General features: G+C 35.6%; 1 protein-coding gene across 1 annotated transcript in view; it reads left to right on the top strand.

Annotated features, from left to right (window-relative positions):
- The first annotated feature begins 9,766 nt into the window (after nucleotides 1-9,766).
- The window catches only part of LOC127623693 (PDZ domain-containing protein 2-like), a 93,454-nt gene continuing 86,985 nt past the window's right edge, over nucleotides 9,767-16,235 (top strand). The window contains exon 1 of the mRNA XM_052098148.1: nucleotides 9,767-10,278. Coding sequence (XP_051954108.1) covers nucleotides 9,767-10,278 — 512 coding nt within the window. The remainder of the gene's footprint in view (nucleotides 10,279-16,235) is intronic.

The following is a 16,235-nucleotide window of genomic DNA, read 5'->3' on the forward strand; positions in this document are numbered from 1 at the left end:
ATTTTTAGAAGCTTGTCAAGTCATGTCAAGTGGTTTTTATTGTGATGATGAATGTAAAGACTCCTTCAGTTTCATTGTTAGGGAGCTCATTGATACTGTCAATTTGACAGTATGACATGTGCTCTAAAAAACTGAGCCATTCATGATATTTTAAACACAATCTTTATATCTGGCTTAACAAACGAAAGGCCTTTCACTCTCCCTTTATCTCATATAAATGCACCTGTTCTGAGTTCCCTAACAGCATTAACAGTCCTAACAGTCAGATCAAGTCAAGTCATATACACAGAAAAACAGGTTCACTATACAATGAAATTCTTCTTTGTGCTTTCTCCAGGTTTATTTTGGACTTTGTTAACAATATCTGTAATATTTCCCTAATGGCTTAAATAAAGCTTCCATTTCTTAATCAATCAAATGTAGTGTGAATAAACATTTAGGATCTGAAAGACCTAAAATGAGGTTTCAGTAATCTGTGGCCATATGGTCTCCAGGAGGCTGGAGGGCTGTGTTGGCCAATAGCTGTTAGTACTGTTCAGATATTGCACTTGTCTTGTTGTATGTTGGAAATAGTAGAACTGTAGTGGTTATAAATCTAACCTTGTGACCTAAAGGTCCTAGGTACAAAGTTACCGACAAATCCTGACAACATGAGATCTATTGGTCGTAGTTTAAGGTCCAGAAGTCTATCCAGTTATAGAGTGTAGTGTTTAGCCCAAGTGTGGAGAATTGTTTGGGTAATGATGGTGTATATTGCTGAACTGCCAGCATTTATGTGTTAACTAATTTAATGAGACTGCCTGGACAGAGACAGGCTTTAATCTCATTTATTCATCAATTGCTGCTGAGGAGTGTCATACTGTTGTCAGCTGATGATTGTTTGTTTGTTAAATCTTCCTCGTCTGAATTGCTCCCTTGTTACAGTGTTTTTTATGCTGTTGCTCACTGTAGTTTAGCTCCAGTTCTACTTTTTGGGCTAGGGGTTATGCTGTCTATTAAAGGAATGCTCCGGTTCAGTATAAGTTAAGCTTAATCAACAACATTTGTGGTATAATGACGATTACCACAAAAATGTATTTCGACTAGACCCTCCTTTTCTTAAAAGCAAAAAGGTACTGCTACAAAGATTGTTGTGTTAAAGGGAAGAACACAGAAAAAGCATGATGATAAGAGGGACATATCTTACTATTGGCAGATGTTTGAATGGCTTTTGCTGCAGATGGCACAAGAGTGAATGTACACTTATGAGTATTTGAGTAGATTTTGATTTCGTTCTTCGATTTCGTATGAAGTATATAAGGGGCTTTATTTGTTCTTCATCTGTGTTCTTCTTTCTCTTTCTAAATCTCTCTCTCACAATCTCTCTGTCACTTTCACTAATGCAATAATAACTATAGACAGACCAATACCTCTATTAATCAAACAATGGATGAATGAGAATGTTGCTTTGAATGGGTCAAGTATACCTTTTGTAAGCTTTTTCTGCAATAAATAATTGTTCACAAAAGTGATGTTAGTTGTACAATGCCAAATATGTTGTTAGCTTTGGACACCAAATTAAAATAACGTTTCATTAGTTTCATTGATATGCTGTTATGAACAGCACTAATCAGACATAAGTCACACACACTCGCACACAGAACACTAGTAGCATCTGATTCATGTATAGTGTTGAGTCTATTGTGCACAACATAGATTTGTATTTTGTGAAAGAATTTAATCAAAGTACTTCTTGCGAATGTAGTATATAGCTCTGTGTTTTGTCACTTTCAGCCTTGTGTGTCCAAGGCAGGAAGAAATAAAAAATAAAAATCTCTGCATTTTACATTTGTTTTAATATACCGATAGGGATATACACTCACTGAGCACTTTATTAGAAAAACGTGTACACCTACTTATTCATGTGATTATCTAATCAACCAATCATGTGGCAGCAGTGCAATACATAAAATCATTCGGATATGGGTCACGAGCTTCAGTTAATGTTCACATCAACCATCATAATGGGGAAAAAGAGTGTAAAAAATTAATAAATGCATAAACATTGCTTTTAACCTCTAATGCCATAGCATTAGTTCAGATTTAAAATTTCCCAGGTAATGGGAAAAAACAGTGGTCAAAGCTTGCCTTGTTTCCACCTACAGTACTTTCCACCTGCAGCCCTCCCCCGATTTGAGTCAATCCTTGGGTTACCCCTCCACCCACGGTCCAGGATTAGAGCTCCATGCCCTGAGCAGATTGTACTCAATATTGTCCATCTGCATTCACAGTATTACAGTATTAGCCAACCAACCAACATTGGGTTTCCTCTGGACCCATCATGCATCTCTGTCAGCAAATAGACTATAAATTACACCATGATGTGTACGCATAAAACGAGTGGTTCAAATAGGATCTGATGCCACTAGTTGCCGACCCAGTTTGTTACAGCCACTTTGAAGCAGCGATTTGTTGCTCTATTAACCAGTCTTTGTTGGCGATCTGCCAATAGTGTGCGTAAACTAGGGTGCGATCACACCAAATACATTTTTCTGTGCCCCTAGTGCCTCATTAACTAACAAAACATACTCACAACTAGCTCGATTCCACTCATGAATAGATTTGTTGAGCAAAGTCTATTTTTTTTTTTGGCAACTCCAGTATTTTTGTCTGTAATGGCATAAAGAATCACATTTGTCAGATCAAAAAGGAGGTGAAATCAAAGCTTGATCCAACCCATAATCGATGAGTATAGATGATATAGCATTGGCGGGTTGCACTGAGGGCAGAACCTCATGCTGGAGAGAGTCTGTTTATGGCTACTCTCAGCACGCTGTCTGTGATTAGTGGCAGTATGGTCTTTCTTTAGAAAACTCAACCTAAATTCATGTTTCCTCAGTTGGCATCCAGCTTTATTATTTGTCAGTCAGTGTTCTCCAACTGCTTTCTCTTCCTATTTTTCAGGAATAACTTCTGAGCATGAGCTTGTTTGATTTGTATCTTAAGTATGCAAATGTGAAATGAAGGGAAGTTTCAGTATTAAAACATCCATATCCATGGTAAGATCATTTTGTAAATGGCAAGAAAGTGCAGTAATGTGATTCTAACGGATTAAACAAAGAAGAGTTGAAAGACCACCCTTACAGATTGACAAATGCTTGTTTATTCTGGACTTGTGTTTCTCTTTAAATTTGTCCTTCATTTCTTTATCTTTTTTAGAACTCTGAGCTCAGGCCGTTCAGCTACCATTACATCATTGTTTGAGCTATATGCTGGAGATGTGTATTGTTCTAGTATAAAATCTAAGTAATAAAAAAGTTGCCATTTTAATTAATCCAAGAGACCCAAGCACAAACATTAATGAACCTGATTATCCATACAAGGCCCATTCTTTAATTATTAATATAATATATTTAATATATTTTTTTCTTTTTCCCCTTAGGGGAAATTAGGCATTGACATGATACAATGCCTAATTTTCTTGAAAAGTCTATCATTATGTACACATCATGCCATTCCAAATATTTAAAACTTGAAGTCATAAAAGGTTTGAAATTATATGAAGGTGAGTAAATGATGACAGAAATTGAATTATTGGGTGAACTAACCATTTCATATTTCTCAATTCCAGATGTGCAATCCATATTTTTTACAGCAATATTCATGCAGTGAAAAGAAGTATTGGTACCTGTTTGTAGAGCTAAAGCCCATTTGTCTTTATTTTTGCAAGTGAGACATGGTTTCCTTTGTAAACTTTAAAATGCAACACTTTACTGTTGCGTTTCTGCAGTGGATAAAGCTGTGTCCATGTCATGAACATCAAAGAAATGTGTCCTCTTTTGCGTTAATCCCTTTTCTTGGGCTTAAAATATGGGTCAATGCAATGGAAAATAACAGATTTCTTTATCATGAGTCTGTTCATGGGATGTTTTCATTGGCATAAGCTCTTCTGAGTGCCATTGACTTGAGGATGCTGCAAACACTTTGTAAACATGTCTTTGAACTGAATAAGTTTTTGTCAGCTAAAACACATAGCAAACTTAAAGGAATAGTTCACCCAAAACTGAAAATTCCGTAATTGTTTACTCACCCCTGTGTTGTTATAACCACATATGACGTTCTTTCATTTTCTAAACACAAAGGGAGAAATTGTAAAAATGTTGTTCTCAGTAATGTCATGCAGTGGCAGTTTATGGCGACCACCTCTTCAAGCTTCAAAAGGACACACAAGTATAATTCAGAAGTCTAATAAATGATTCCATGAGACTCATGATTGCTATGAAAGCATATGCTAAGGTTTGATTCGAAACAAACCAAAATCGAATGTAATATTTAATAAAAATGTTCACTGATGGTTGATCTGCTGTGTGCTTTCATGAGTCTGCACACAAGCTTTAGAGCTCTTTGAACAAGCTCAACAGAGTGCGCAAGATGGGGCGTTCAAAGGAAAACATGTTTTGTACTATTATTTAGTCAAATTCTTACTAAATAATACTTTATATTTCAGTTTATTTCACACCAAACCTTATAATTTGCTTTCATAACAATCATGAGTCATATGGAATAATTTTTTAGACTTCCGAATTATACTTTTGTATGAAGCTTCAAGAGGTGGTCACCATAAACTAGCTTTGTATGACATCGAGATCACAATTGTTTTCACAATTTCTCCCTTTGTGTTAAGAAAAAGAAAGAATGTCATATGGGGTTATAACATCACAAGGGTGAGTAAACAATAACTGAATTTTCATTTTTGGATGAACTAATATCGGAAGGAATTCCAGGCTCAACACGAGCTCAGTAAACAGCGTTTGTAGCATAATGTTGAGCAGCAAAAAATTTTTTGACTCGTCCTAATATAAAAAACAACAACAAACATTGTGGTTAAAGTGAGGCACTTACAATGGAAGGGAATTGTGCCAGTCCATAAACATTAAGATACACAGTTTCAAAAGTATAGCCACAAGACCTAAACATTTTATGTTAATATGATTTTAGTGTGATAAAATCAGTGATTAACCGGTATTACAGCATTTACCAGATACATGGTTTACTATCGTTTAGGGCAACTAACGATTATTTTGATAATCCATTAATCTATTAGAACGATTATTAGACTATTCGCAGATTATCGCAAAGATTAATCGTTGGCTCTTAACCGATTATTCAGCCTGTGCCCGATTTAAAAGGTTGCATTAAACATGCTTATTAACAATAAGGAAAAAAATCTTTTAAAAATACCCCTAAAATTAACGGGAAAAAATACTTTTTATTAAGTTTAATTCAGTAAAGAATTTACTGCAAAAACACCTATTGTTATCAAGTTTTAATATTTAAAATGGTCTAAACAACTAAATACATTTACTTGAGAAACAACATATAAATATTTAGACTTGCTTTAAGAAGTTTAAATGTATCTTAAATATAAGTGTATTTTGCATATAAGTGTATTTTTTCACTTGATTATACTTCTGCGAGTGCAGTAAAGACAAAGTATACTTCTATTCAAGATAAATTCTCTAAAAGCAAGTATAAATATCAAATATAAATATGCTTCTCAGATGAATGCATCTTTTTTTAAAGGATTTTTAGATATTTAAACATATTTGTATTTGTATTATATATGTAATATTATATTCAACATTCTCAGATAACAAATTTTTTCTTCTGCAGTATAGCTGCTAAAGTAAATGTACATTGTTTTAAAGGAGTTTTAGATATTTTTATTGGAAAACAAGCCAAAACAAAAAACAAATCATAAACGTATTTATGTATAATGGGGCAAAGACTTCCTCTCTCACCTTTCTGTTCACTTCAATCCATCTTTAACTCACAAAAACAAACTCCCTCTTATTAATAAAGCTGCATGTTGCCAATTTTCTTCACGATAAGAAATGCACAGTGACACATATATTATGATTCAATAAGTCACGAGCCATCATGTTATAATCTAGCTGCATTAAGCGTGCATGCTCAAGAGATGAGTGTGCATCAGCCGGATGCATTTTCAGTCTCCCCCCTTCAGATCGGGACATTCGCGCAACTCATAGAAGAGGCACTGACTGCACAGAGAAATTACAGTTTCGGAGTTTGAAGTTATTTACATAATCTGCTGCCGTATTATTTGAACTTTAGCTATAACGCATTAAAAAGAACTGCATTTATGATTTAACACCGGGGTGTTTCCTTTAAAGATCTCCAGCTCCGCTTATTCCACAACAACAGTGCTTCTGAATTTACTTTTTTTAAATTTTTTATAATTCCCTCATAATTTGCGATCCACATAAGCTGAAGCTGTTTGGAAGGTTTAGAGTGCATCTGGACTGTGATCTGTGTAATTCTTCTTCTCCTCAGTCAGGTGCGAACTGCAGTGCTGCTCTCGCACGTCATCATTATAGTTTCATATGATCTCATGTTACGTTTAATGAGATCAAACACGACTATTTGTCAATTTTTTATTGTCAGTGTTGCCGATAATGTCGACTAATTGTTTCAGCCCTAATACCATTACTATGTCATGACAACAACATTGTAATATTACATATATCTTTACACAGATCAGGTTACACTAAAGCACTGTTTTACTAATTACATTGTTTTATCACTACAATCATGTTAACACTTAAAATATTTGCATCTTGGAACTATATTTTTGAAAGTGTGTATTTTAATGTTTATGGATTGGCCTCATTTACTTCCCATGATAAATGCTTTACAGTTAAAATTATGTTTTTCTTTTTTTTAACGAGGAACGAGACACAATATCTTTTGTGTGTTAATAATCATTATGTCACAGATGCCGTCAATTAAGTCTAATTCGTATTTAACCTGGAATATTTGTTCAACAATAGATAATTTGTAAATTAACATTAACCAAGTTTCATACATGCTGTAAAAATAGTGTTCATTGTTAGTTCATGATACCTAATGCATTAACTTTATTATAATATACCATTCTGTGTGTGTGTTTTATATATCTGCATCTGCTTTGTTAAATGAGTTATTCTTATTTGATGAACAAAGACATCAATAATCATGAATGGCATGATGGCAGAAAAATAAACACTTGAATTGGCCATTCAGTGACTCGAGCATAGAGAAAATGGGATGTCATTGTGTTTCTAAGTAGCACAAGAGAGGGGTGAGACTAATCCTATTGCATGTGAGTCTGGGGTCTGCAGACCTTCAGGACTGGGAACGCACGCTGTAGCACGGCATGGATGTACTTAAACAAAAGGAGAGAGGAAAGGACTATAGAAACTAAAGATAGTAAAAGGTAGGAGGAGTATGTTGATAAATGTGTTTTAAGGGCAACACCTTTTTGGATTTAATTTGGAAATTGTGGGGGAACTGTTGTACTGTGAATTTAAGGGAACACTGGTATTGCTATTAAACAGACAAATATGTATGTCACATTCCTTTTGAAAGACAAAGCTTTGATGTACACATGCTTGTATATGCATATCATTGAAATGATTGCATATTGAATGCTTGGTTGCAGATAGATATGATAGATGTGTTTTCTGAATTGTTTGTGACTTATTGAGGTTAAACTCTTGAAAGGGATGGAGGCTGTCCTCTGGTATTAGCTGTCAATTTACTCTTAGTCTGATCCATATAAGACTTCAGTTGACAGTTGGTTAGGCACCCCCCTTTTGTTTGTATTGCTGTGCTAAGTAATCTTCTCACAGTTTAATCTCTTTTTCCTGGTAATGGACATTAATGTAAAGTTGATGTATTGTTTAACATAAGTGCTTTTCAAACACCCAACTACTCGCATTACTGCTCCATTATCTGACATATGAAAGTAGTATATAAGCAAATCTCGAATGGGAACCCTAATAGTTTGTGTGATGCTAAGTAGAGTAATGAATCTGGTAAAACTTCACCTATAAGTGCATGGATAAGACAAAGAACAATCGAAGAGGATAAGTCCAGCAACACTTGTTGAAGGGAGAGATTTATCAGATAAAAACCAACATGTTTCGGCACTCAGCCTTCATCAGGGTTTACAAAGTTAGAACAGTGCAGATACATAGCACTTATTTAAATACATAAAAGATTATCATTCAGGGCTGGACTGCGAAGAGAAATCTGCCTGGTATTTTATATAGAAACTGGCCCAAAAGTGTTGTGCCTTCTTACCAATCCCGTCCTGGTATCATCCAGCAAATAAAATGGACAGGACAATCTCATCTGTCAATCAGGAAAGGCAGTTTCACTAATTAGGCTAAAGAGTAGGTCAACAACAAAATCACACACATCAAATATACATCATGGAGATAATTCACCACAAACAACTTAATACAAGATGTGTAAATATAAAACCTATACATTTCAAAACACATCTGCCAAAGGTGATATGGATCAGACTAGAAAAAGATGGGAGGCATTTAGGATTTTTAATTAAAAATTTTTATTAAAAAATTGTAATTATCCTCTAGGATTGAATGAAGAGTTTGTGATAAATTAATTTTTTATAATTTTCATCATTTTATGTATTATGTCTTTTCCTTTGTATTTTGGTTTTGTATTTGCGGATAGTCTATTAAGTTGTTTCTTGTGAATTGTCTCCATGATGTGTAATTTGATGGGTGTGGTTAAATAACTGCTATATATCTGTTCTGTTCTGTTCTAACTTTGTAAACACTGATGAAGGCTTGTGTGCTGAAACTTGTCGCTTTTTTGTCTAATAAATCTCTCCCTTCAACAAGTATTGCTGGACTTATCCTCTTAGTTTGTGTGATGCACACAGAGGCCAAAATCTCACGTTGTTTTGAGAAAAAAACAAAAAACAAAACAAAAACAAAGTAGCAGTTTGACTGTGGTCTTTGCCTACCACAGTATATATAGTTAAATATGTCAAAAATGTTCTCTACAAGTCCATGGTGCAAGAGTTCTAGCTACCCCATCACATCATCTGGCTGGCAGTTTGAACATTTATTGTCAAGTTACATTCCACATGGTTAAGGTGAAAAAGAACAGAAAGGAAGTTTGCTTTGCCTTTTTGTCTGCTCACTGTGCATCAACTAATCATAACTGCATTTACTCTGCCCAACTGATGTTAAGGCTTGCATGAATGTCTGTATAAACGGCCAAATAACATACATGTAATAGGTGCTCACAAGTCTATTTGGAGCCTTTTCCAGTTCATGAATTGTGTCGTTCAAATAAATCAGCTGGTACATGAGAAGCTTTCTTTGTTGTCATATTAATTCCAATTTCTGTTCCTGTCCTTTTCATAAATGAGGCATGACATGAGGCAAGGCAAGCTTTAACACCATGTTATATATGTGCCTTTAAATGGAGTTCATGCTTGCTAACTTTCTTTGTAATGGCATTTCTCTTTATTTTCTTTTTTATTAGGTGAAGGGTCTGTAGTGCCTGTGAGTCAGGATAGAGCTCAGCAGTCCACTGTTTTCCACTTTAATATTAATGGAATTGAATGGAAATCAGATTTGACATATGCCGAGAAGACCAGCTAATGGCACACATTCTCTTGTTACTCCTCAAAGCATAACCGTGCCCTACTTCCTCGAACTCCCTTATTATCCTTTGTTTCTACAGATGACATCATGGATCTTTGTGGTTTAAGCGTAACATCGGTGGACGCCAGCACTCTGGATCTAAAGTCAGCAAGGCACCGTTTCATTTAGAGATACATACATAAACATAAAGCCTTTTAAATGTGTCTGATTACATCCACCACTGGAAGCCCTGGTATTGGGGGAGAACCTTAACCCAACATGCAGGGGAGGCCCAGGCAGGCCAAGCACGTGCAACTAGGATGCCTATCACCCAAGAAAATGCCCTGAGCCATCTCCCCCTTTTGGAGGACTGGCTCTGGGCTCAAGAGAAATACCAAGATGAGGATGATGAGCCACAGAAGAGCACAGGCAGTCAGGCTCTTTGCCAGGCTGCTATCCGTAAGCTTGTGGAATACATCCAGCTGAACTTTGCTGAAGCTGAGAGCCCTTCGTTCAGTAGTAGCTTATTCAGAGAGGAAATTGATGCTGTGGTGAGTGCGGTCTGCCTTCATAAGTCTGAGGGAGATGGCTCTGAGTTTGGTCTCAGCTTTGGAAATATTCCAATTTTTGGCGACCCCGAGGGGAAGATGAAAGGGGTCAGGAGGAGGCGCAGGAAGGGTGATAAAGGCCCTGTATTGGATGTTGGGTGTATTTGGGTGACTGAAGTGAAAAAGAACAGCCCAGCAGCCCATTGTGGAGATATTAAACTGCGAGATGAACTGCTGTCGCTTAACGGACAGCTGATGGTGGGAGTTGATGTCACTGGAGCCAGGTACGATTTCTGGATTTGTTTACAGTCACCATATACAAGCTTGAGCTGTATGTCATGTGCTATGATGGATAGATAAAAAAGTTTTATGGTGAATGTTTAAGCTAGTACTTTTTTGTATTTCTCTGATAATGACATGCTGTTGATCCGAATCAGTTATTTTTTACCTGAAACTGAACCCTCCCTAGCTTTGATTTGATTCCAGTTAACAAGCTCTTAATCTCTATTTTGATACAATTTTATTTGATTCTGTTTAATTTGGGTATAATTCTGTTGTAATGTCTATTTTGCTTACATATGAAAGCAATCCTCTCAGCCAATGCTGTAAATTATACAGGGAACCTTCTTACTTTGTACATTATGAAAATATTCATGTAAAAAATTAACAATAGGGCCAAACTATGCAGTTAACTTGTTATTTATTTAACAGATTTAAACACAACCAAAATTGAAGTAAACGTTTAAGTAAAAGTAAAAGATTGATCTGTGGACATTAAAAATCAATATTGTGATCATTCATAATAAATTACCCTGCACTAGTCCTGTCCTCTATGAAAAGCAATTGCATACTTTCTGCTTTGTTATACTACAGATTAAATTAATACTTTAGGTTATTTATAGTGCTGGGTAGATTACTTCTGAAATGAAATCAGGTATTTTTTGCAAATTGCACAATTTAAATCCACTGTGTAATCTTTTAGATTACACTTTTTTGGTAATATAATCTGATTACTTTTATATTACCCATTTCACATTTGTTGCAAATCTAATTATTAATTTTAAATGTATTACGTTCCAATTAACACTCCTTTCATTAAACAGTAGTAAACATGAAATCAATATTTATTTGTGCATTGATTAAGAAACTAAATTCAGAATAATACCAAATGCTCTGTATTTGTTGATTGTATTAAGCACTTTGAATGCAGTATGTTCATTTCGGTAGATACAGTACATGGACACATGGCTATATATTACATAAAATTTGCAGTCTACTCAGACCTTTATTTTAAAATTTTGGATCATAATTAGTAAATTACACACTAGTTACTGCCTTTGGTGATATAATCAAGAATGTAATCTGTAAATATGTATCTGTAATCTGATTATGAAAATTATAAAATCTAATTTAATCTAATTACAAGCACTCAATTTTGTTGATGTGAACTTTGAACATGTAGAGCTGGGCGATAAAACAATATAGACATTTTTTTTTTTAAAAATGTAAAAATGATTTCCGATAGCGATGATAAACTTTTGAGTCATTTTCTATATTTAGCCTATGTTCTATATGTAGACGATTGAATCAGGTACGTAGTACTGGGCGGATTACTTGTGAATTGTAATCAGGTACTGATTACAAATTACATGATACAAATTCAATCAGTAACATAATCTCATAGATTAAATATTTGGGGGTAATCTAATATGATTACTTTTAGATTACTTTAAACAATTCTATTTTATTATATGTCACATGCATTTGAGTAGGATAATCATTTTAACATAAAAATACAAAGAGGAAGAAAATGTATTCCATTCTTTATTACTAACAAAAATATCCTAAAAAAAGAGCTCCTTGTGACATTTTTAAAAAGTGCATTAAACATTACATAAATGAAATAAACATTAAATCTAACAGCAATGACAGTGCATGGCCAAAGTTTATAATTCAAAACACTGAGACATCAAGTTAATTTTAAGTGCATAAAACAATAGCAGCATTAAACAATCATAAAATGAACAACAATTAATGACCATAAAATCATCAGCAATGACATTGCCTAGGTCGAAGCTTTCATCTAAAAACACTGAAACATTTTTAACCCTTACTGCTTACTGATAGTGAGCAGTAAGTGTTGCAAGATATGATCTTTTGATCAGCAACAATATTCTAAAAGAGCAGAACATTTTAAAACAGCAGAGTTCCACCGAGTCACACAAGGAACAATTGTGTCAAGTTTTATGTCAAGTTTCATGCAGTGGACTCTGCATCAGCAGCAACTGTAGAACAATGGGATTTGTTCTCTTTGAGATGGCATCTTTGAAGCAATTAAGTTCAATGTGTGAGCTGCACACTATTGGTGATGTAGAAAGACATAATAAAAATAAAACATCTAGTTCAGTTTAAGTGCATAAAACTATAGAGACATTACATGAACAATCAGTAATGAACCTGAAATCAACAGCAGTGACATTGCTTGGTCAAACTTACACACTTACACTTACTTTTAACCTTACTACTTTTTAGTCCATTATCTGGGGTACCTGGGTAGCTCAGCGAGTATTGACGCTGACTATCACCCCTGGAGTTGAATCCAGGGTGTGCTGAGTGACTCCAGCCAGGCCTCCTATGCAACCAAATTGGCCCGGTTGCTAGGGAGGGTAGAGTCAAATGGGGTAACCTCTTCATGGTCGCAATTAGTGGTTCTTGCTCTCAATAGGGCACATGGTAAATTGTGGGTGGATCGTGAAGAATAGCATGAGCCCCCACGTGCGTTGTCTCTGCTGTGTCATGCACAGCGAGCCACGTGATAAAATGCGCGGATTGACAGTCTCAGAAGCAACTGAGACTTGTCCTCTGCCACCCGGATTGAGGTGATGAACCGCACCATCACAAGGACATACTAAGTAGTGGGAATTGGGCATTCCAAATTGGGGAGAAAAGGGGATAAAAAAAAATAGTCCATCACTATTCCTTTGCAGAGGTGAATATATTACTGCTGTAATGTAAAAGGAGCACATTCTCAAAATGTTAATCTGTGAGACATTTGTGCTTCGGAATAAGAATGTGATGCTATTGATATGAAAATGATCAATAAATTATTAACAATTTACTGCCATTGCCGTGTTAATTTGTAATCATGTACTCTATAAAGAAGTAACTGTAGTCTAATTATGAGTATAGTCCTTGAATTTTTTAATCTGATAACGTAATACAATGAAAATGAATGGGTTGAATGGGTTTGTAGCAGGCAAGCAGGCAGCTTGGCAAATAAATCTTTAATATATGCAACTATCCTGCTGTTTTTGAAGTATACCATTTAAACAACGCATTGCATGTCTTAGTGTGAGTCTAAACATTTTCTGCGGTAATCTAAATTAACCACAGATGAAATGACCCTGAATATTCCTTTAAACTGACTGAAGACCCATTCCTAACAAATTGGATGTACAACTATGTAAAATGTTATCTCAGTTTAGGCCTTATCATTTCCAAAATTGAAAGCACATTGAACAATGATGTCACTGGTCTGCAAACAGAGGAAGATAAGTCAGTAATCTATAGGAGGTTTAGAAAATTAAGTAAAAGTAAAAATTGTTTAACATAAAAACAAAAATTAATCCCCTTTGCGTGATAAGAGAACATGTACTCCGCAAGATTTAATCATCAGTTGGTTTCAGTTCATACATCTTCTCTTCAATATAGCTCTGCATCTGTCTTGGTGGCAGCTGGTTGTTTAGATATCAGGGTCACAGCTGGCCTGAGAGAACAGGATCTCCTGTCCGCATCTTTTTGTTTAAATTTCTTTAGAGCTAGTGCTCCCCTGTGTTTATGTACACGTGTGCCCCTTGGTCGGCTGGTTTGTCCCAGGGCATGGGGCTTGGATCATGGCCAGAGAGCCTTTTCCTCATTTGCTTCACCATGTTGACAGCTCTGAGAGATGGCTGCATGTGTTAGTGGACAGCCTTGTATTGTTCCTCGTTCAGGCAACACCTGAACAGGCTGGCACTCAGCTTTCATTTAGACAGCCAAATGTCTGGTCTGTGTCCAACCAAAACAAAGGATAGACCTACGCTGCAAAGTTAAATCCTAAAATGAACAGCTCATACTTAGCATTGCCATTTGTAATGCGGTTCAAGATGGGCAAGGAGGAGGCGGGAATCGGCTGAACAGTCAACAAAGTTTAATGATATAAATTAACATAAAGCAACATAAAACATAAACATAAAACATAACACACATGCATTTCTCTCTCTCGAACCGGCATCTCTGGCTGCCCTGTATCTCGCTCTCCCGCTGATCAGCTGATTCAGCGCTGGCCATGCTCCCTCACGGCCCGGCCACGCCCTCCTCCTCACACCAATCTGCAAGGCCATGCTTTTTTGCCTTTGCCTTCCGTGGCAAAAATAACTGTAGAAAATGTGCTACATTACTTGTAAGTTTGTGTCCCTGTCATGCCAATGACTTAAAAAATAAACCTGATGGAATGCACATTTGCTCTTTTTCCTTCAAAAGCCACTATAGTTTAGCAGTAGTGTTACCTTTAAACTTGGTTTCTTTAATTTATTGATCACTTAATGAACTATACATGTTTCACTGTATTACACTTTACATAAACTATGTTATTTCAAAAAGTCTAATTTCAAAACCCACTGAAAAGTGTTGACCAAATCAGAATTTTTCTCTGTGACAATCGCTTAGTGAATTGAAAGATGTAAAACCAAAAGAACTGTCACAATTATTCTTAACTGGCAACTTAAGTACTGTGCAAATGTATAATTTGTCCAGTTGGCTACTCTATGTCCAGTATAGCATCCAATAGAACTGTTAACTAAGATATCAGAGTGCCAGAACACATATAATAGTCAGTATGTTTACAAGCACTTTAAAAGATATAAAACAACAATTAAAACAATTTGTCTTTTAAAAATGTAATGTAAATTCAGTAAGACTGAAAGTATCCAATTTTTTGAAGATTAATGCCATTTTATCTCTTGTTTGTCCATCTCGACTTTGCAGAAACCCACGGTAGCTTGATTATAACTGTCTATGCAAACATACTCAGTGTCTCAGACTTATATTTTATATAGCCTAGTCCTATGTTAACGTAAAATGTAGACTGCATCCTTCAAATGTTTGTGAGAGTTTAATCTGTCCCTGTAACTTGAGCTCTATAACTAGGCATTGTATTGTGTAACTGATAAATGAAGGGAAGTTTTGCAGTGTTCACACAGAATCTGCTTTGGGACAACTGTCTCCCGTGCGGATGGATGAGAGGATACAGAAAGGGAGGAGGTTCCTGGGAGTGGCATATGGTTTTGACACAAACATATTATTTTCTCAAGCTAAAGAAAAGCTGTTGATGTCAAGACATCTCTTGGAGAGAAACAAAGGCTATATTTATGCTTGTTATTCTGATATGAGAGCCCTGATTTTTTTCCCTGTTGTTATAAGCTACTTACACTTTGTAAGACCTGCAAAACAATTGAAAGCCTTAGTTCTTTATTTTGTTTGTTTTTGTTATGTTAATTCATCTGGGTAACTATATAAAGGGTAACTTTATTGCTGATTACTGGCAGGAAAGAATATTGTGAGCCATTCTGTTGTTGTAGTGGATGAGATGGAGTTGGTTGCTTGCTTACTTTTTGCTTAATTTCCACGGAAGTTTCTTTAAAGCTCAATTATAGCCCTACAAATACAAGTGGCTGAGATCTTGAAATTCAAAGCGCAAATTAGTCAGATTAACTTGAATCTAGGACAGGTTTATGTGTGTGAAAATGTTGTACAACAAAGTAGCATTCCAGAAGACTTAACAGAGCAACATCATTTGTTTGAAGAAGGGACTAATAACAATAATCTTTTGCAAAATGTAACCGAAAATGGGGGTCCCTATCAGTTAGGGCTGCACGATTTGGACAAAAATGTATATTGCGATTATTTTGAAAAATATTGCGATTGCGATTTGAACTGCGATTATGATGGTTATGTTTTCCACATGTTCAACTGCAAAAAGGCTGCTAGGGTTTTCACACTTGAACCCTCTTAAAAAGACCCAAACTGAGACCTTTTTTCAGTTCACCCACAAACAAATAAATATATAAACAATGAAACAAAGTCTTCTTCATAGCCAAATGTTACCATCCACCATGTACCTGTTTTTGTCCATTTTATGATGGGGTCTCAGCCCACTAATCATCATCATTAGTTTTTGAAACACAGTCAACTTGAATATCAG

This window comes from Xyrauchen texanus, chromosome 3 (assembly GCF_025860055.1).
Source record: "Xyrauchen texanus isolate HMW12.3.18 chromosome 3, RBS_HiC_50CHRs, whole genome shotgun sequence".
Lineage (NCBI taxonomy): Eukaryota > Metazoa > Chordata > Actinopteri > Cypriniformes > Catostomidae > Xyrauchen > Xyrauchen texanus.